At 39.2% G+C, this 20,044-nt stretch overlaps 2 protein-coding genes across 3 annotated transcripts; one reads left to right on the top strand and one right to left on the bottom strand.

The window, feature by feature from the left end:
- Positions 1–190: 190 nt before the first annotated feature.
- On the bottom strand, positions 191–5,503 carry LOC125285027 (G1/S-specific cyclin-E2-like). The gene is made up of 12 exons (XM_048229217.1): positions 5,448–5,503; positions 4,508–4,561; positions 4,305–4,374; positions 4,159–4,206; positions 3,763–3,860; positions 3,469–3,604; positions 2,875–3,021; positions 2,362–2,457; positions 1,941–2,075; positions 1,527–1,638; positions 809–966; positions 191–547 (listed from the first exon to the last, which is right to left on the bottom strand). The coding sequence occupies exons 2-12, from the start codon at positions 4,519–4,521 to the stop codon at positions 461–463; spliced, it is 1,101 nt and encodes a 366-aa protein (XP_048085174.1). The 5' UTR covers positions 4,522–4,561; positions 5,448–5,503; the 3' UTR covers positions 191–460.
- A 2,630-nt stretch (positions 5,504–8,133) lies between these two features.
- Positions 8,134–19,669, top strand: LOC125285026 (T-cell differentiation antigen CD6-like). 2 transcript variants are annotated; one of them, XM_048229215.1, is made up of 14 exons: positions 8,134–8,217; positions 9,824–9,877; positions 10,642–10,917; positions 11,266–11,577; positions 13,295–13,606; positions 13,957–14,013; positions 14,299–14,454; positions 14,882–15,013; positions 15,578–15,703; positions 16,591–16,665; positions 16,823–16,924; positions 17,237–17,320; positions 18,217–18,318; positions 19,057–19,669. In XM_048229215.1, exons 1-14 carry the CDS (start codon positions 8,169–8,171, stop codon positions 19,185–19,187), a joined length of 1,968 nt encoding a protein of 655 aa, XP_048085172.1. In that variant the 5' UTR covers positions 8,134–8,168; the 3' UTR covers positions 19,188–19,669. The 2 variants fall into 2 exon arrangements, with proteins under 2 accessions (XP_048085172.1, XP_048085173.1); XM_048229216.1 differs by lacking the exon at positions 13,295–13,606.
- Positions 19,670–20,044: the final 375 nt, after the last annotated feature.

Genomic DNA, 20,044 nt, shown 5'->3' with positions numbered 1-20,044 from the left:
ATTTGCACTTCAATATAGTTCATGACTATCCAACATTTACACTGTTTAATACAATATGTACAAAAATATAGCCAACTTCTCTTGTGATATACAAAACAAAAAATTAAAAAAAAAAAAAAAATCACTTTTAAGACAGCCAGCAAGTGCTGAAACCACATATTGGAACTACTATGGGATGAGTCACAATAAATAATGATATTATGCTCATATTTGAGCACTACAAGGTAGAAAACACCTGTTTCACATAATGCATCAGTTTTCCATCCCAATGGAGAAAACAAAAGATGAATTTATATATGCCACACACAATAATAAAATAAAAATACAACTGATTTCCATCGAATGAAGCAACATTTTTAGGTCTTCTCCAAACAAGTGGTTCCAGAAATTTTTGGGGAAGAAATCCCATTTTGGTCACAGAAGAACTGCGTTTCCCAGCAGGCATGGCATGTGTCTGGTCTCAAGATGACGAGGCGGTTTTCTCAGAGCTGCCGGGTGGGGTGAGGGGAACAAACGAGCTCTCAAATTGTCTCTGCTGGGCCTCATCCTGAAAATACACATCACAGGGAGCACTCAGTCACAGTCCAATACAGAAGCTATACAGAAGACACACACACACACACACACACACACGGTTTTGCTAATGTGACTATTTTAATTGATAGCTATAGAGTTGCTATGATACATGTGGGAGAACATTGAGAATGGGGAACGTGGCGCTGCAGAAGTAGTGTTTTACAGCCAAGTCACTTTGTTTTTATAGCACATTTAAAAATGGGGTGATCAAAACTGCTTAATCAAGACTCACCAGCTTGTTCAGGTAGCTGCCGTGTGTCTGGATGTTATGCCAGTCGTCCTCAGGAACCCTCTCAAACTGTTTAAGTGGAACATTTGCGTATCCAACCACTGTCTCCACGAACGGGGCCATCCAATCCACACATGGGAGCAGCTTATCCCAGGTGAGGCCTGAGCATAGAGTTGGTACTTTAATTAAACCCAGCATTACTCACAGAACTTGGGCAACTTCTGTTGCCTTGTCGGAATATATGTGCAGCACTTTCTTGGCCAATCCTAGTTGTCCCCATGTGCTTGCTAATTACAAGCAATTACTTGATATTTTTGCTCAATCAAAAATAAATATTTTTTTCCCATGACTTCCAAGACCGTGAGAACCCAAGATGCATGTCGGGCACAGTCGCAGAGTCTGGGAATACACATTGCAAAGACAAACACGCACATGCATGTGCACACACACACCACAGGAACCTCTACCACATCTGTAAGTATAAGTTGCTACACTAGTAATACAGACCAGCTGGAAACTCTACATGAGTAATGTAGAAAGATTTGCTTCATGCTAGACTTAAGTTAAGTAAAGTGAAGCTACTTAGCATTTTAAAATGTGCATAATGTTATGGTGGAGAAATGTTATGTCAAGTGGGTAGACATAAACCTCTCTCAGACCTTAAGCAATAACTACAACTAGCATCTTCTTATAACACAACAGGCATAACTAGGGTCCTTACCAGAGACCCTCTGGACGACCTCTACAGGAGTAAAGTGACACAGAGCAGCAGCAGCAAGCAGTCCATACGGAAAGTCCAGAGCGTTCACATCAAGGATGCACAAGTCCAAGAGCTGAATAACAGAAGATTATTACTACTCTGCGTAGAAACACACAAGTTTTGACTCCAATTTTGCAGAAGGAGAGAATCATTTTTAACGGACAAATAATGTGTAGCTCAATATGTAGTGGAGGGGGAAAAAAGTGCTCAGGAGAAAGGCACGACTGGTTTTACTGGTTCACCAAAAGGTTCTAATTCTTACACATTCATTCATACACGTTCTTTGCCGCTAGGCTATATCTCGACATAGTGAGGTCTGGGTTTCAGAGCCATTCAGTATGCTTTTATACACAAAAATGTGTCCGTGTTCTCTACCTGTGTGACCTTTAAGTATGTTTCCGTGGAGAACTGCGGAACAAGGAGGTTGGTTTGGTCATACAGAGATGCCATCTGGAGGTAGAGCTTCATCCAGGAGATCACCGTTTCAGGACACAGGTCCCAGTTTAAGGCCTGTTTTAAGGAGAGTTCACCAAAGTTCAAAATGTATACAAACAGACATGCACATAAGCGATCCAATTTAATCAGAACCAACCAATTACAGATTTCTGAATCAGAGTGCATCAAAAAAGAAGCGTTCATCTAGTTTTAAAAGAACAATCTGGTGTCTAAGGGTATACACAATTAAAAACCAGTCACAGGCCACCAAGTACTTTAAGTGACTAAAAGTGACAATATTACTAGAGGCCTGACCTGCAGTTCTTATAGCATTGGAGTCTATTTGATGAAAGAACCTTACCTTCAACATAATGAGCTCCATATGAAGGATTTCCTCCTCAAAACAAGCCCCATCTGTGACGTAGGCCAATTCCAGAAGCTTTGGCGGGTTAATTTCCTGAAAATTCAAAAGAGTTCAATATTAAACAATGGTGTGTGTGTCCGCGTGCACGCGTCTGTGCACACACAAGTGGACCTCCACTGTTATTGCTATTGTGGACCTTCAATGCTAATGGGAAAAACTGAGCAACATGATATAGCTACTGAGAAACTCTGTTGAAGTCTGGTACTTTAAAAAAGGTGTCTAATAGTATATGCTATGCTTGTTCTATAGATCTTTTGCCAGCCTATGAGCCTTGCACCACAAGTAAAGAGGAACAAGAATGGCAAGGGCAAGCAATTAAATTACTTCTTATAGCACATTACACTGACAGCACATTTGCAATAGCACCACTCCCATTTTAAACTGTAGCCATCTGAGCAATGGTTACATAAGAGTATTTATTTATCTATCCATCCATCTCTGTATATCTACCTCTATTTTACAGGCAATGAAAAGAGCCGTTATGCCTGTGAGCTGGAGGCGATTCTTGTCAACTCCTTCCTGGGTCAGCATATACCGATCAAAGAAGTCCTGTGCAAGGTAGAAGGTCTGTCGATGGAGCATATACGCTTCACAAACCTGGACATTTAGAAAAATAGAGAGCAGTGAATACCATACCAATTGGGCTAAATAGACATGCTCCAAACTACCATCTTAAAGTCAGAGTTCCCCAAACAGTGCTAGCTCTTCAGCTTCATTTAAATGTGAGTAACCTGCCCAGAATGTTGCACACGTACTGAGAAGAGTAACTGTGCTCCAAGATCTCCATAACCAGGAGAAGGCTGAGCTCCGTAAAGCACATTGAGTTAATGTCACTTGTTAATAGTGCTACACAAATGAACACTGGTAGAAAACAGATTGAATTGAGGAAATCAAAATGTCTGATGGCTTCAATCATGGCTTTGATCAAATTGGTCTGATATCTTAAATATTTCTGACTAATCTGAGATTGTTTTCCACTCCACTGCTCATGGCTTGTGACTATGGTATGTGGTGAATAGTCTTCTGCTTCCTCTGCCTACAAACCTCCATAAGCCAGTCAAGCAGGACGGCCCTCATCTTGGGCAGTATACTGGGGTGGCGCTCAGTGAGGCTCTTGTTGTGCTGGTACTTCAGGTCTTTACTCAACATCTTCACCCACACATCTTCTGAGCAGCCCCAGCTGAAAGGAGGGAGAGGTTTTAAACTACATGCAAACCTGTTTCATTTGGCACACACAAACACACACAGTCTAAAAATATATACACCTTGAGCTTTACTTCAAATTGCACACTGCACACATTGCATAGCCATGTGTATGAAGTAATTACATGGACCAACCTAAGAGTAGGAAGAGGTGAGGGTAGCACAATTTCATTTAAGGTTTCAATCCCAATCATTGGGGAATCACTGCATGACTCCTCTTCAGCCCGCTGATTCTGAAATGGGTTACAATTAGAAATATATCATGGTACAATGGAAGCCGTTTACTTATGGTCTTTTGGGCCATGCCACTTAGCAAAGGTGTACTTTAATTAAACCATAACATTTGTAGCAGGCAACAAGGCTACAGTGCAGCACAATTATATCATGCATACATGTATGATGGTAGGTAAATTCTAGTCAACAAATACTCATGGGTCACGACATTGGACAGTGGCCGAGAGATCAAAATGGCTGCCCATGGGTATTGGCTCTAATATCATTTGGCAACATGTAGATTTTGGGAATATTTACCTGTACATCACCACTTTGTCTCTTTGAGGTTTTCTTTTTGTAACCTTGCTGTAAAATAAGCACATTTCAATTAATCCCATTGTAACAAAAAGATAGCACACCAAAATTGCATAACCTAAATTTTCAACGTCTGAATGGATACAAACCTCTCTTCTCATTCTGGTCATTTTCCTTGACTGTGGCGTTACACTTTCGGATTTGGATTGGAGGCGACCACTACAACACAGAACAAGGGTAATATATATTTAATTGGACTAACCACATGCGTCAGATCAGGCACAACGTCAGGCCTGCAACTTCTCAACAGCTAACGTAAACTTTAACATGTCAGCGCAGCAATCAAGCTTACCTTCGTCTTGTCATTTCTGCTTACAAATAATTAAGGTTGCCGAATTTGAGGTTCCTGAAATATTAAAGCAGAAGAATACGGTCATTGCACAAACTAGCTAACTTAAACATAAGGCGATGTTTTTTTCTTGTCCACCTTCGCTTTCAACAATGGGGTGATTTAGCTAGTTTCCTGTTCTACAAGCCTACTGTACAAATGACAAATGTATACATATTCGACAATTAGACGGTGCAAAATAACAGTCAATATCCAAAGAGTTGACTTTGCACACTAAAACTATCCCTACTTTGGTGCATGTAGCAATATGCAAAGCTTCGATTTTTTTGTTAGAGAATCCACACACGCGCCAATTTTTCAAGAGCGGTCACTGGAAGTCGAACTGTAAGTAAAGCTTAGCTCGGTCGACGACATAGAAATGCAAATATTTATTATGTAAGTATTGTTGTCTCTCCGCTGCATCAATATTATAAAATACTCATTCTGAGTGATTAATGGCATAACTTAAGATATTACTGGTAAATTGTTGTGGACATAGCTCACTGAATGTAGTTATTACACATGCTGACTTCTCCCTCCAAAAGATTAGCGTAATTTTGCAAAGTTAACGCGCCAAGTCCATACAGTAATGTTCCAAGTTCTCCAAATACACATGGGAAAATGCGAATTGGTCTGTTATGGATGTATAGCAATCGATCTTTTCATAAACGAGAAGTTTATCACACCATCTGAAACGACCAATCCCAATGCTACCTAGCCATTTTGCTACCAGTCTTGGGTTGATTATATGTTCCAAATTATTTAGACGTCAGATATGTGTGCACTACAAATGCATAAAAATGGAAAGTTAAGTAATAACTGGTCAATGATAACAGGTCACACATATCAAATATAAAGACTGCTTATAAACTACACCAAGCCAGGACATAAGCCAGTCTCTTACCCGGTAGTTCTGCAGAATGAATGTGTCCAAGCTCGCGCCGGCGCCAAGAACTTATATCGTAACACAGTTGCCAATGCGCATGTGTGCATTCTGAGATCAATTTTTAAATTTCTGGGATTCCGCCGCAGCGTTTTTGCAATGGTAGATTATTTACAAATATGACACTTATTTTGAGATGTCTGAGGACAGAAATGTGTGTTTTCTTCATTCAAAGCACCCGATTCTGACAAAAAACACTATAGCAACTGAATTGTTGATTTAAATGTATTTGATTATTTCCCGGTTGAATTTAAAGCACGTCGCTTCGAACTTGAATATAATGTCCTGGCAATCAAATAAGTAAGCGTGTGTTTCTGATAATGTATACGATATCTTTTGATAATAAATATCAACCCGGTCCCCGACAAAGTTTTCTCTCGACAGTCCTGTTGCATTTCCTCAACTGGGAGGAGTTTTCTCTGTGTATCAGCCAATAGGAGCAGCACACACATCGGCCACGTGCGTTTTAGCAGAACGTAAACAAACGCTACATAGTGGCAACCAAAGATTCTAGAGGTAGCAACTACTGCTCCACACGTGGTCAATCATTCCATTCGTATGCTATCTCCTACTGGCATGTTATGCGTTTTGGAAATAATACATATCATTTGCCATAGCATTGAAAACGTCGTTAAAATTTAGATAGGCTTATATTCTCTGATATGACAACTGAAAATAATCTGTATCGAAAAGCCTGCCTGGGAGTTCTACCACTATCACATAACTGCGCACCTGCCAGACAGCCTCATGGCAGTAACAGATTTGGATTTTTTTTCCATTATTTATCTTCAAATAAGTTTTAATAAGGGCTCCCTTAAAGCACACGTCGCCCCCTGCTGTCATACATATGACACTTACACTTTTCTAGGAAGGGAGGCCATTTGAGGATATGAACTTGACCTATATTTTGTAGAAGTCAATATACAGATAGATCCTGGTTACATAATATAAGAAAGATGAATGTAATCAATTATAATAATTTAAATGTAAAAGCCAGTTTTGTTGGTTAACTTAGATTAGATTTCACACAAAAACATGCCTACACACTTAGTTGGGCATTCATTCTCTCTCTCTCTCTCTCTCTCTCTCTCTCTCACACACACACACACACACACACACACACACACACATACACACACACAAACAAACCCAGTAGCCTATGTGTAATTCAGTAGCCTGTATTGTTCCCCATCCAGTGGTCTCAGCTGTCCACAGCAAAATATGTCAAAGCTATTGAAACTATTTCTGAACAGGTTAGACTTTATACGTATGTCATACATTATTACATTATAATTGCACAATAGATCTAGTTAATCATGTGGTTTTACTCTTATTCTTTTATTTTGATGGTGCTAGTAAGGGTCTCTGGTAGCCCCTTCTCTCCCTCCTTGTCGGATCCCCCTTCCTCTTGTCTGTTTAATATCTATATGGAGGGAGGTATGTTGCGTGTTTGCAGCATTATAAACAATCTGTTAAATATTAATATTAAATAAAGTCATCCATAAGATTGCGTCACCTTATATTGTCTGTATTCAGACAAATGTAACGGTATCCTTAATAGATTCCCTTTCAATGTGTAATGGAAAGTGTCAGGACAGGAAGTCCCCTTACTCAGCTCAAGCTTATCCTGTTCAAAAGATGTGAACCATCAAATGTTGGTTGGTTGTCACTATGTTATTTCAATGGGCAAAATGGGAAAAAAAGAGATATTCTTAAAATAAATGTAAAAAGTTTAATTTCATTGAAATCAGCAACCTAGCAAAGTGTTTGATATTTACATTTTCACATGAAAAAGCAGTTCAGTCCTCTTATTTCAATGTTATGCCTCCTACTCCTGAAATATCCTTTTAGGTGAACTCTGTCCCCAATTCTGAACATTTATCAATGGTTTCTAACAGCACCCTTTAGTTAGTGAGATCTGATGAATGTGACAACCAACCCATGTGACAACCAACCCCGTTCTCCCCTACATGTTATCTGTAGCTACATGCCAGAACTAGCCCTACAGTGGTGTGTGGCTTCAGCTGTATAGCTGGATTAGCACATTACCACACAGTAGTTGGCTTGTGTGAACTTCAGGAGTTAAAATGATGTGTTATGGAACTCGCCACGGTTGTTTTGCTGTGCTTGTGTGCAGGTGCTATGTTTTTATCCTTTATTTTAAATGCATTTTTGCATTTTGGCTTGTTTAATATGTATATTGAGGGAGGAGTTGAAAGAGCTATTGTGGAACTCACCACGGTTGTTTGGCTGTGTTTGTGTGCAAATTGCAGAATAAAGCTTTGTGACAGTATCCAGTGCTCGCTTGGGTCAACTTTATGAATACACAACACAACGCAGAAGTCCACCCGGTTACATTTGCAACACTGGTTTCCCCTCAAACATAAGTCATTACAACATCATTTACATACAGGCTATAAACATTTTGTAGGAGCCGTGCTTCTGATTGTGATTATCACTATATCCTCCCCTAAAACCTGTTTAGAGAAACTAAACTTCTCAATCGTACACAGAATCTTTCTGAAACCACAAGCATGTAAATTAGAATACCATCACACGACACAAAAGGAGAGACACAGGAAACTGCAGTTGAAAAAAACAATGCCACTGTCATTTTGTTTCCTTGCTCGATGCGTTCTTTCTCCTCGCACTTTGCTCATGTCAGGTTTTTAGCAGAAAAGGATGTATTTGTTGAAATTAATCATGTTCTTCCAGATCCTTAGATATGGAGGTAAGGTCAACAAATTGTTTTTTTATATTCTAGAAAAAACACCAATGAATTTGTTGAATGCTAAATGTGTATCCAGAGATATATGCACAAGTTCATTGTGATACTTCATATGATGGTGTAAGGGACGTTGCTATTGATACTGTTAAAATTATATTTAGATACCTAATTATAATGATTTCAGACTGTTATGCTTTCTTGAGTTACACATCATTCAGCATTATTCATTCTGTTGAATACTGCTTTTATACTGTTGACAAATGAGTTATAAATTGGTCATTCCATATAAAATCAGGCAGAGTCCAGGAAAATGGTTGCTGCACCATCTCAGATTTTGCTTAAAGTTTGTCCATCTTCAGTAATGTTTAGGTCCCAAAACTAAGACCTGTAAAATGTTTTTGTTCCATTTCAACATTTTTGAAAAAGAATTCACCCGTGATTTGTCATAAATTTTACACTCTCAAAAATGTCTCATCATGGAGGCCATGTTTGGACATTAATATCGTAAAAAGCTTTATTGCTAGCTTGCCCAAACATGTTCTCAGTATGATTGGATCATTAAAAATGTGTACTGCATGCCCATTAGTTTTACATAGGCCCTATTTGGAACAAAATGCAAAACTGTTTGCATTGTTTGCATATTCAATACTTTCATTACAATTCATTTTGAGCCAATATTTAAAGTATCTGCAACTAATGGAGATAGCACATGGAGATATTAATGATAAAACAAAAGTGTGGTCACATTTTTTGGTCATTTTCATAGGACTAAAATGGTATGTGGGGAAGCTAGTAGGAACACAAAAACATATGTGGGAATAGCTCAATTTATAGTCCTTTATAGTCCTGAGTGGCAATGATGTAACATGTTTCATTCATAGATAAATACCCTTACTTGGTTTCATCGTATACCTATACTTTTTCATTCTTGTCCCTGGGGTAAAACAATGATTTTTACTGTATTTATTTATCTATGGTACAGCATGGGCTCTTTAAATAGCATCATAAATATATATTTTCGTTTGTTACATATAACAAATTGACTACCTTACAATTGATAATACATAAATAATTACATTTTAATACGAACTGTAAATTGTCTAATTTGTCTTTTTGTTTTGTCAGAATTGTTTTCAATTACCCACACCATGTCAATGATAAAATTGTTATTTCACTTTACCACTTTATCTGGTTTGTGAACAATACTGGTGGACTTAAATGATCAAAAACATCAATAAGTATCCTTCCCACCAGGGATGAGGCTCATGTGTCATTGGTCTGAGACTGAAAATTTCACAGGCCAGAAGAATAGAATATTACTCATTGAGTTCTAATATCTGTAATAAATGTGACAAAAAGTTTGATGTGATGTTAAGAAAATATGAAGGCTGAAACATATTACACTATACATTATATTACCATATGCATACAATATTATATATTGAGTACAATAAACAGAAACACATAGAGCCAGAGTGTGCGATACCTTTTTAATACCTATTTTATTACCTCACAAGACATGTTTGGGGCACATTTTGATTACATTTTAATTAAGAATAATATATATATATATATATATAAAATATTATAAAATATATATATTTTCCAGCACACCAGAATCTCACCAGTCCAACTGCTGTAACAACTCTGACTAAGGAAGAACGTAAGTAATTAATTACATTTTTAAAAAGTGTTTTAAAGACAAACTGACACATTTTATTGTAGTGAAACACTCTAAACACTTCACAGAGAGGAAGAAATATGACAATAATACACTATTATGCAGTAGAACAGTAGCAACAGCTTCTGCAGATGACACCTATGACGCATTCTGAATTTACTGAATGATTCTGCATCTGAACTGCACCGTGAATTGTACAATAACTGGTGCAGAACTAAACCATTGGCTAAGTTGAACTTTCACCTCCTACTCCTGCTGAAAACCTCCCTGTAATTGTTCTGCAGAGTGACAGGATGTGGTTTTCTGTTGTAGCGGATTGCACTTCATATTGAAGGTTTTTTGCAGGTGCAGCTGATATCCTAGATCAGTTTCTGGTTGCTGTGAAAAAACAATGGCCTGTATCTGGGGTATAATCTAGCCCATTGTATTTGAAAAAAAGCAGAAGGGGTGTCATAAATGCTATTTTATTTAAATCAGCTACTTGTCAGACAAATCAGATGTAGAGCAAAATACTTGGGAAGATGTGTTATCATAAAAACATTCCATTAAGATCTTATTATTTGTCATGGGGTTGACAAGAGAAGAGGGATATCTGTAAAACACTCTAGTGCTCTTTGTGTTAGATAGTGCTGTGGCAGTTGTGTGCAGTACTAGTAACATTGGAGTTTGTGCTGCAGTGGATGCTTAAATATATTCTAGCTCTAACTAGACTAACTCTGGAGTTTTCTGCCTGACATCCGTAACAGCTTATCCCCGGGTGACCTTGCTGAAGCAGACATGCACTTGGACTCTACAGAGGGACATGGAGTCAAATGTCACCCTGACCCAGGAGCTGAGGTTGACCCTCACACAGCAGATCTGCCAGTCCCTGAACTGCGGAGAAGTGGACCGTTTCAGTGAGACATCGGCACCGCCCAACAGCACGTGTCTGTCTCACTGCCTCCAAGTCAGTCACACAGGACTGGAGAACTGCTCAGAGGTGGTGGCCAATGACTGTAAAGTCTTGACCAAAGTCATATGTGGTAAGAAGTAAAGCAGTGATATACTAATAATAAGAGTCATGAGGCTGAGATTTACCATACAATCATACCTGATAGACTTGTAGAGTAAAAGTCTGGAATGACCACAATTCACTCCTCACTTTTTCCTCACAAAGTCTGGAATGACCACAATTTACTCCTTGATATTGATATTGATCTACCATCAGATAAAGCTACCAGGGGCAGATGGCAAACAACTGGATTTCAACTTGCTATGACCACAATTACTAACACAAGTCACAAAACATCCTAAAGGGGAATAAATATGCATCGTTGCATATTTAAAGGGGAATAAATATGCATCATTGTCTTCTCCGCCTTTGACTCCAGGACATAGTAAAGTTCAGCTGGTTGGTGCAGATCATCGTTGCGGAGGGCGTGTGGAAGTATGGCAGGAGGAGTGGGGCACGGTGTGTGATGATGACTGGGACCTGAACGACGCCAACATTGTGTGCGCTCAGCTGGGCTGTGGCTACGCTGTCATGGCGATGGGACAAGATGGTCGCTTTGGCCCAGGCCATGGCTCCATCCTATTGGACAATCTGAACTGCACTGGCCATGAAGGGAACTTATGGGAGTGTCCCGGTCGGAGAGGCACAGATGACTGTGGACACAAGGAGGATGCTGGGGTGGTGTGCTCAGGTATGGCTCATATTCAGCAATCTTTATTCCCCCTGCTTTTTTGGAGGGGTAAAGAATAATTTATAAATAACATTTTCAGGGGTCATTGCTCTTTCCTGAAAAAAGGGGGGATTAAAGGAAAAAAGGGGGGGTTAAAGAATATTATATAAATTAATAAATTACATATGGCTATTTATTTTCTTTACAGTAACATCATTTGGGTGTTTGCTATCTTTTTGAGTTTTCTTTGTTTTTGACATTTTGGTTTGGACATTGTTCAGAGCTTAAAGCAAAGACAAAATCTGTACCATTTAAGGTTATCAGATATTTTTGAAGATGGCTGGCCTATATCCAGCCCATTTTCAGAACTTAAACAGTCTGGCCTATGCCTGAGCCCTGATAGATTAGCCTACTCATTTTGTGTGCATTGATAGCTTACTCTTAAAAGCTGACAACAAATTTAGGCTATATTCTATCTTAATAGCTTACTCAGACAATGGTTTATTCATATGCACTGCTAGTAATTTCAGCCTTTGACACTTTTACCACAGACCAGCCCAGGAGCCTTTTAGAGCCCATGTTAAGATTGTCTTTGTTGGACCAAACCATAAATAAACTTGTTTGAGACAAACAATAAAAATAGACCAGGTTTGCAAAATGGATTTCAAATGTTTTAATCTGCACCCTATGCAGATTCTGCTGTTTAGTTTGTCTAAACGAATAGGCTAATGTTGTCAGAACAGTGTTTACATTATCTTACATGTTATACTGTGCTCTGTAGGGACACTCGAGATGAGGCTATTTAGAAAGTTTTTATTTTATTTTTAAGACAGCAGCAGTATCCTGTCAATCATCAGCTTTCGTTTCTGAACGCCCCATGCTGCCAGTTTAGGAACACCTGTTGTCTAAAGTTATTCATTAGCCTTCAGGCTAGGCCTATAACGTTTGCTTCACCTTTTGCCCATCTTAATGGTTCAAACTTCACATATTCTCCATCAAATAGACTCGATATAGCCTAGGCTACATGTCTAATTTTTCACATGCAAAAATGCAAGTGGTTTATAATATCGCTCACGTTAACAACATTGGAAGGAGCTGCTTTTAGGCTACATAGCTGCACTAATAGAGGTTTGTCAACGCTTTTTTCAAACACAATCTGAATTTTGAATTCTCAAAGTTTCCTCTAGCTCACCTGTCACATCCCTAGACATCTCTCGTCGACTCACATCACTATTCCAGCGGACATTTAGGACGCGCCACCTATCTGCGCTCTGGCATAGCAGAGGCTACTTTCGCTTTCTATGAGAATGCGTGAATGACAGAGGCAGGAGAACCACGATAGTTCGTTTTTTGTACAACAAGACGCGTGTCCTCTACGGAAATAAATTGACGGATATTTGTCAAAGCGATAACTTTAATCCCTGAAATGTATTTTTATTTCTTGGAAGGGCCATCTCAGTCAAAAAGGACAGACGGGCAGTTCCGTGTGTGTGTATTTATTCTTTTATACATTTTGTTTGTTTGTTTATTCAGTTATTTATGTATTTATTTTAATTAAATGATATTTTACTGTAACAATAACAACTCAAGACACTTTACAGTATAACTGCTACAGCTCATGCAGTAGCATGATCACTATACACAAATAGTTTTGTGGGGCTCTTGTTGGCAGAGCCATAATAATTACAATAATTTTCATCTTGTCATTAAGTTGTTGTCTTCTCTCACCTTATTGTAGAGTTTAAGGATGTCAGGCTGTCAGGAGGTCTTGATCGGTGCTCAGGTCGGGTAGAGATCCATCGAAATGGGACATGGGGAACTGTGTGTGATACCTGCTGGGCCAAGGAAGAAGCCAACATTGTGTGTTCAATGCTAAACTGTGGGAGAGCTGTCCAGTTTTCTGCATTCAATCCGCGGTTCACCCACGACAATAGCACCAAGTGGTATTATGTGTGTTATCCTAAACACACTAGTTTGTGGCACTGTCAAGAATTTGCCAACAGCCCAGTTCTTTGCACTGACTCAAAAGCCGCAGGATTAATTTGCTCAAGTGAGTGTGGAAACAAGTTGAAAATCTAGTGATTTCTTCCTTGGCACATATTGTTTTACTTTTGGGTCATATCCTGAAATACAAGTTTTAACTGAAATTTGTGGAAACAGGTGCAAATGTTATAAAGCTTGGTTCAAGCTTATTTTAAATACCCTTATAGGCCTACATATAAATTAATATTAATGAATTAATACGGTATGCATCCTATTTGTGTTGTGTATTTGTATTGTGTTTTATGTCTTATGTTTATCCCCTGTCTGGTCCCAAGGCCGTCAAAAAGACTGTCCATGATGCCAAATGATAAATTAGAGTAAGATATCTGAATACACTTTCCCTTCCTCTGCTTTCAGACTCTCTTGGGCTGCCTCCAACCCCTACTCTGGACACAACGATGACAACATCAAAAGGCAAGACTGCACTAATACCACAGCTCGTTTCTCTAAAGGGCTTCAAACCATATATGCCTGGCTAAATGACATGTCAAACATCTGCTTAAGAATATAAAAGATTTATAGGTTTAATGTTTTTTTTTTTATGTTGTCTATAGTAGATATGCCTGACTCTTTGTTTTTTCTGTATTCTGTGATCATCTATCTGTTTATGTATATTTCTGTATATGTGCTGTTTAGTTATATCACATGACCTTATTATGATGAACTGTGACTATCATTTCTCTAATTTTGTTTGTCCAGATGTTTCTCCATATGCGAGCACAGTCTCGGTGAGGGCCGGTGAGCCACTGATCACCCTCTCTCCAGAGCAGCTGGCCTGTGTGGCTCTATCGGCAGCCCTCCTCATCGCCCTGATTGCAAACATCATCATCTGCTGCCGACACAGGAGGCAAGACAGTGGGTGATATTTTTTCTCATATGTGGTAGCGTAGCATGGGCGTTAGTAGCGTAGTGGTTAAGGAGCTGGGCTAGCATGCAACAGCCAGAAAAGTTGTGGGTTCATTTCCCGGCTTCCGCCCTTGTGCCTTTGAGCCAGGTGCTTACTGTAACCCTGAGTTGCTCCGGGGACAATGTAACAATGTTCTTGTAATTGACATACCTGACAAACATAATTGACATTTGTAAGTTGCTTTGGAAAATTGAATAAAAATGTTCCGGTTTGAAGTCCAATTGATCTGGCTCTGATTCAACACACATTTACAGCATTTCACTATGCTCATACTGTATGTTGAACTGTACTTGGTAGAACTTCTTCACACTCAAACAGAATACTGTATGCACCTTCATCTGAGCTGTGCTAAACTAAAACTTCTGGCGTTGACAGAGCTTTTGATTCAACGGAAAAAACGTGAGCTTCAGAGCTCAGGTGAGCGCCATGAGAATGTCTACAGAGACGGCATCGACCTGGTCAATGTCATCAGCAACAACTTCGAGGCAGACCACACCGATCACTCGGGTACATTAAACATTTACAGTCCATTAAAGCAACACAATGTAGTTCTTTTACATACGTTTTCAAACTCATTTTGATGCCATCCTGACTTACAAATAGAATGTTGGCAGAGAAGGAGAATGTTGGCAATGCACGCCCTGAGCTTGATATTGCACTATGTAACATGGAGCATGGAGCATGACCATTTTGATGAGTTGCATACCCCTTTAGTGACACTAAATGGATACCCAGTGGGTTGAAAAGTGACGAGGGGAATTCCTACATTGTGTTACTTTAGTCAGACAGTGCCGGATTACACATTTGCATCAGGCAAAGTGCAAAGGAACACATTTACATCTAGTAGATACTTAGCAGGTAGATACACATATTTATCAGTTTGTTTGTGCCCTGCATCGACCCCACAACCTTAGTGTTGTTGTGTGCACCCTACTCCGCAGTTCACACAGCTTGACTCATACACATGCTCTGACACAGCATTTCATACATTCAATTATTTGTTTTCTTTGCTTTCATAAAGAGCTGGCAGACACGTTCTCTTGACTTGTTTCTGCTCTTTCTTATGTCCAGTGGAGATGAGTGCCTCGGCCCCTTCGTATTACCCCCAGAGCAGCATCGACAGCTCGGTTTCCTGTGACACAGACCATGATGGAAGCCTGAGTGTCGAGCTTGCCCACCCTCTCTCCACCTTCCGCAGTGAGTGGCTGGTCTTCATGTCAGCTCAAGTGTTGTTGATGATGAGTGTATCATAAGACATCTAGTACAAAAGCAAAGACAGAAAGAAAACTATGAAGTTAGCCATGGTGAGTCATAATTACAGATGAAAATAAGGGATGAATTTTGAAGTGCAGAACGACACTATGACTTAAACCAAACCAGTACCAAAACCCATAACCAAAGCAGAACTAGGGGCAGCCGTGGGCCACTGGTAGGGGCAGCCGTGGGCCACTGGTTAGCACTCTGGACTTGTAACCGGAGGGTTGCCGGTTCGAGCCCCGACCAGTGGGCCGCGGCTGAAGTGCCCTTGAGCAAGGCACCTAACCCCTCACTGCTCCCCGAGCGCCGCCGTTGTAGCAGGCAGCTCACTGCGCCGGGATTAGTGTGTGCTTCACCTCACTGTGTGTTCACTGTGTGCTGTTTCTGTTTCACTAATTCACCGATTGGGTTAAATGCAGAGACCAAATTTCCCTCACGGGATCAAAAAAAAGTATATATACTTATATAGAACTGACAATATTTGTTCAAAAAAAAAAAACATTCAAAAAAGTGAACCACCTCAATTTAAGTCACCAGATGAAATACTTTCCTACGAATATTTCTACTAGGCCTGGGGGCGGTTAACTGTATTCATTTAATTTCTGATGTTTTGGAATCTCACACATTCACATAATCTCTCACACAATCTCATACATAACACTGGAATTCTACATTCATCACTGTCATTTAACACTGAATTACATTCTCTTCTGCACAAATATTCTAAAGCAAATGATTCATCTGACATTTCAACTGGAGTTGGAGAAATGTCTACCCACTGACTATGATTGTTCATGATTTTATGGGTGATGTTTTTTTGTCTGCAGATTCACGGAAATACAGCTCAGAAAGAAGAACCCCTACTGCAGGAGTTTCACACATGAGCAGTCTCACAGAGGAAGGTGAGTAAACTGGAACCTTTCAATGACTTTAATCACGACTACAAACATTCTTAAAATCCCCATTTACAAGAAACCTGGAATCATACATTTCAGTGGTAATTTTTATCTACCGTGTTTAGATGTGATATCCTCCACTGAGGTTATAATCTTATTTTAGCTTGCAACCCTCCTGAGGACATGGCCACATTGCATGCTGGGTATTATGGTCCCCCGTTAGTGGACAACTGTCAGCCAAACAGGACAAGCTATGCAGGCACAGGTAACTGGTAACAGAACACATTTACTTTCAGTGGACTGTCATGGTTTAGGATTCATTTTGCATACCTTGTTGTAACTTTTCCATATTCCGTATAATATTTATTTTCAACGTGTTTACTGCTGATGTTAGTAGGTTTAATAGGTTTGAGCCTAACAAGTGCTTGGTGTTTACAAAACTAAAGAAACAAATGTAAAACACAGCAATAAAAAATCTAATTTGCTGTTTAACATTACGTTAAACATGAATGCTTATTGTTTACATTATTGAAAGAAGCAAATATAAACTGACTTAAACTTGTCTTCTGTGTGGCAGTGGATTCCTTTGACTCTTCCAGCACTTCCTCTGGTGAATGCTATGAGAACACAGGAGCCGCCAGCTCTGCACTACCAGACATAGGTGAGACGCTCACCCTTACAGCCACTATCTCCTACTGTACCTTCTTCTTACTTTTGGCAGCTACTTTTGGTGATTGATTTAGATGGGATATGGTCAGATCAACACACCTGCTATAATAACAACAGCAACAACACCACCACCAACAACAACAACAACAACACGTTACATTTATGTAGTGCTTTTCTCGGCACGTGCTTTACAGTAAAGGGGAAACCTCACTGACCACCACCAATGTGTAGCACCAACCTAGTTGATGCAAAGCAGCCATTATGCGCCAGAACACTCACCACACATCAGCTTGAGATGGAGAGTGCAGGGAGTGAATGAGCCAATTGCATACATTAACCTTTTTAAGTTAAACTCACTCACAGCAAAGCTTATTGCTGCTATCAGGGTGTATAATTTTAGTTCAACAACTTGGCCTTGGTAATAAGCAGCATATGTGGATACAAATGTCCAACCTATCTATACTGTAAGTCTCTCAGTATGAAAGGGTTTGCTGGTGACACAAATGTTAACAAATTATTCATGGCTCGGCACTTCCCATGACTATTAGAGGAAGTAACATATCTACCACAATCTGGAGTGATAGACAATCACTCACATTGTTCTGAAAACAACGTATGCCGTGAAAAGTTATTGTTATTGTGAAAATTGTCATCATTATTAGGATTATCATTATTTAAATTTTATTTTAAATGTTTTACTACAAACTGATACAGACACTGTTGTTGTTGTTGTTGTTAGTTATTCTAATGTTGTGTAATGTTGGATACACCATAAACACCATAAACATAAATGTAAAAACAGTCACTAACATTGTTGTAAATATCTTGCTCAAAAATGAATCCTCTTGACAGCAGGTTGTCTTCCACATTTCTGTTGTTGTCTCTCAGAAGCACCAATTTATGACCAGACAGATGACTTCCTGCTACATGATGGAAACCATACAGGAGATCGCAGACGCCTGCTCACAGCAACACACAATTTCAGCCAGGGTAGATAAGGACATTCACAATTGAACCATGACCTCTATACAGAGAGGACCGTTTAACCACTACACACCTCTCACCCCAGAGGACCTGAGCTGTACTTACAAATGTGGAAGTGAAAAGTTTATTAGCAGAAACAGATGTCTTTTATTTGGATGAATATTCATAAATAATTTTTATATTGCACCTTTTTTTGTTTATTTACTGAAATGAAATGGCCTAACTGTAGTTTGATTGATATTACATAAAATGCACAGTATACAACATTATTTAATGTTTGCAAATTTGAGATATCTGCAAATTAACTTTCCCAATATACTGTAGTTGATCAGTCTTAAATGATTGGTCAATTACAATTGGTCAACAAGTCCAATGTAGCAAAAATCTGAATATAAAATGATTACAAGTGACCAAAATATGTGGTTAGTCAATATGCAAGTATTGTAAAGTGTAAGTTGGCTTTTGTAATAAAACACAACTTTTTATGCAGCTTTATATTTTTTACTAAATGACTATCAAGTTTACAGGAGCAGCCCTGCCCATAATCTGGCACAAATATAAACTAGAAAAGAGCCATATTCACGGGCACTATGTCTGGGCACTGAAGCACTCCTACCCATTTAACTAGATCTCAGGCCTCTCTAGGAATTAAACATTTTAAATGCTTACTCTATCTATCTATCTATCTATCTATCTATCTATCTATCTATCTATCTATCTCTATCTATCTTTGGTTCTGTTCAGGGGTGGCGGTAGAAAGCCCCTCTAGTGGAGAAGACTCCCCTATCTACTCCCCCGTGAGCATGGAGCCCCCAGATGCGGAGGACGAGTCATCTGACTGTGACTATGACGACGTGGTCAGCTACTTGCAGTGATGGAGAGTCTTTAGACTGGGACCATGATGATGTGCTCACATGCATGCAGTGACCTGGCCTGTGGTGACCTGGGTTGACCTGGCCTGATTTGGAGGGGGGTGTCCTCAGACTGTTACCATGACAACATGGTTAGCCACATATAGTGATAGGTAGTCCTCAGCCTGTTACTATGACAATGTGGTCAGCTGCATGGAATGATGAGACTGATGAGATGACTGACCATGATGAAGTGGTCAACTACCTGCTATTGTCTGGCCTTGAGGTGGGGTTCGCAACAACTACCCAGTACTCATATCCAAATACATATCATGCTTTGCTCACACCACAGGTACAGCAGTTGAATTAAAGTTTATTTATTAGAATTAAAGGAAGGCTGCAGATTAGGAATCTGGCCAAAATTGTAAGACCGAATTGACTCAATAACATTCAATAGCAATTGTCAAGATGTGTCTCCGTTTACATTTCTGTCCAGTAATGTTCTATTGTTTATATGACTGCAATTTGTAAATAATCTACTTTTAAATTAAAATGTGTAAAAAATTGTAAAAACTTTTGGTATGTGTAGACTATTTTTTCTTTAATTGGCCACAGCATGGCGCTGTGTACATGCAAGTGGATCTATAGCTTCTGAACAATACTTGACATCCTCTTGAGAAAACACAAACAGAAAACCATTAGAATGTATTATATAAATGATTATAATGATTATTATAACCAATTATTAATTTGATTGAATTAATGTTAACAACAGTGAATTACCAAAGGTGACCATTAAGGATAATCTGAGAAGTTAACAAACATTTGAAAGCCATCAACCATTTCCATAGCATGATAGGAATAGCTTTGGTGTTACTGAG

The sequence above is a fragment of the Alosa alosa genome, chromosome 20 (genome assembly GCF_017589495.1).
Source record: "Alosa alosa isolate M-15738 ecotype Scorff River chromosome 20, AALO_Geno_1.1, whole genome shotgun sequence".
Classification (NCBI taxonomy): Eukaryota; Metazoa; Chordata; class Actinopteri; order Clupeiformes; family Clupeidae; genus Alosa; species Alosa alosa.
The sequence above is the reverse complement of the archived record's forward strand: the minus strand, read 5'-3'. Positions and strand labels throughout refer to the sequence as shown.

Bases quoted from the DNA above. Each gene is read 5' to 3' on its own strand.
- LOC125285026 (XM_048229215.1), top strand. From the start codon at position 8,169: ATGTATTTGTTGAAATTAATCATGTTCTTCCAGATCCTTAGATATGGA. The intron at 14,014-14,298 runs GCAAGACTGCAC...TTGTTTGTCCAG, and splicing joins AACGATGACAACATCAAAAG to ATGTTTCTCCATATGCGAGC. The intron at 16,925-17,236 runs GTAACTGGTAAC...TCTGTGTGGCAG, and splicing joins GACAAGCTATGCAGGCACAG to TGGATTCCTTTGACTCTTCC.
- LOC125285027 (XM_048229217.1), bottom strand. The intron at 2,458-2,874 runs GTAGATATACAG...TTGAATTTTCAG, and splicing joins TCATTGCCTGTAAAATAGAG to GAAATTAACCCGCCAAAGCT. The intron at 967-1,526 runs GTAAGGACCCTA...CTCTATGCTCAG, and splicing joins GGTCGTCCAGAGGGTCTCTG to GCCTCACCTGGGATAAGCTG.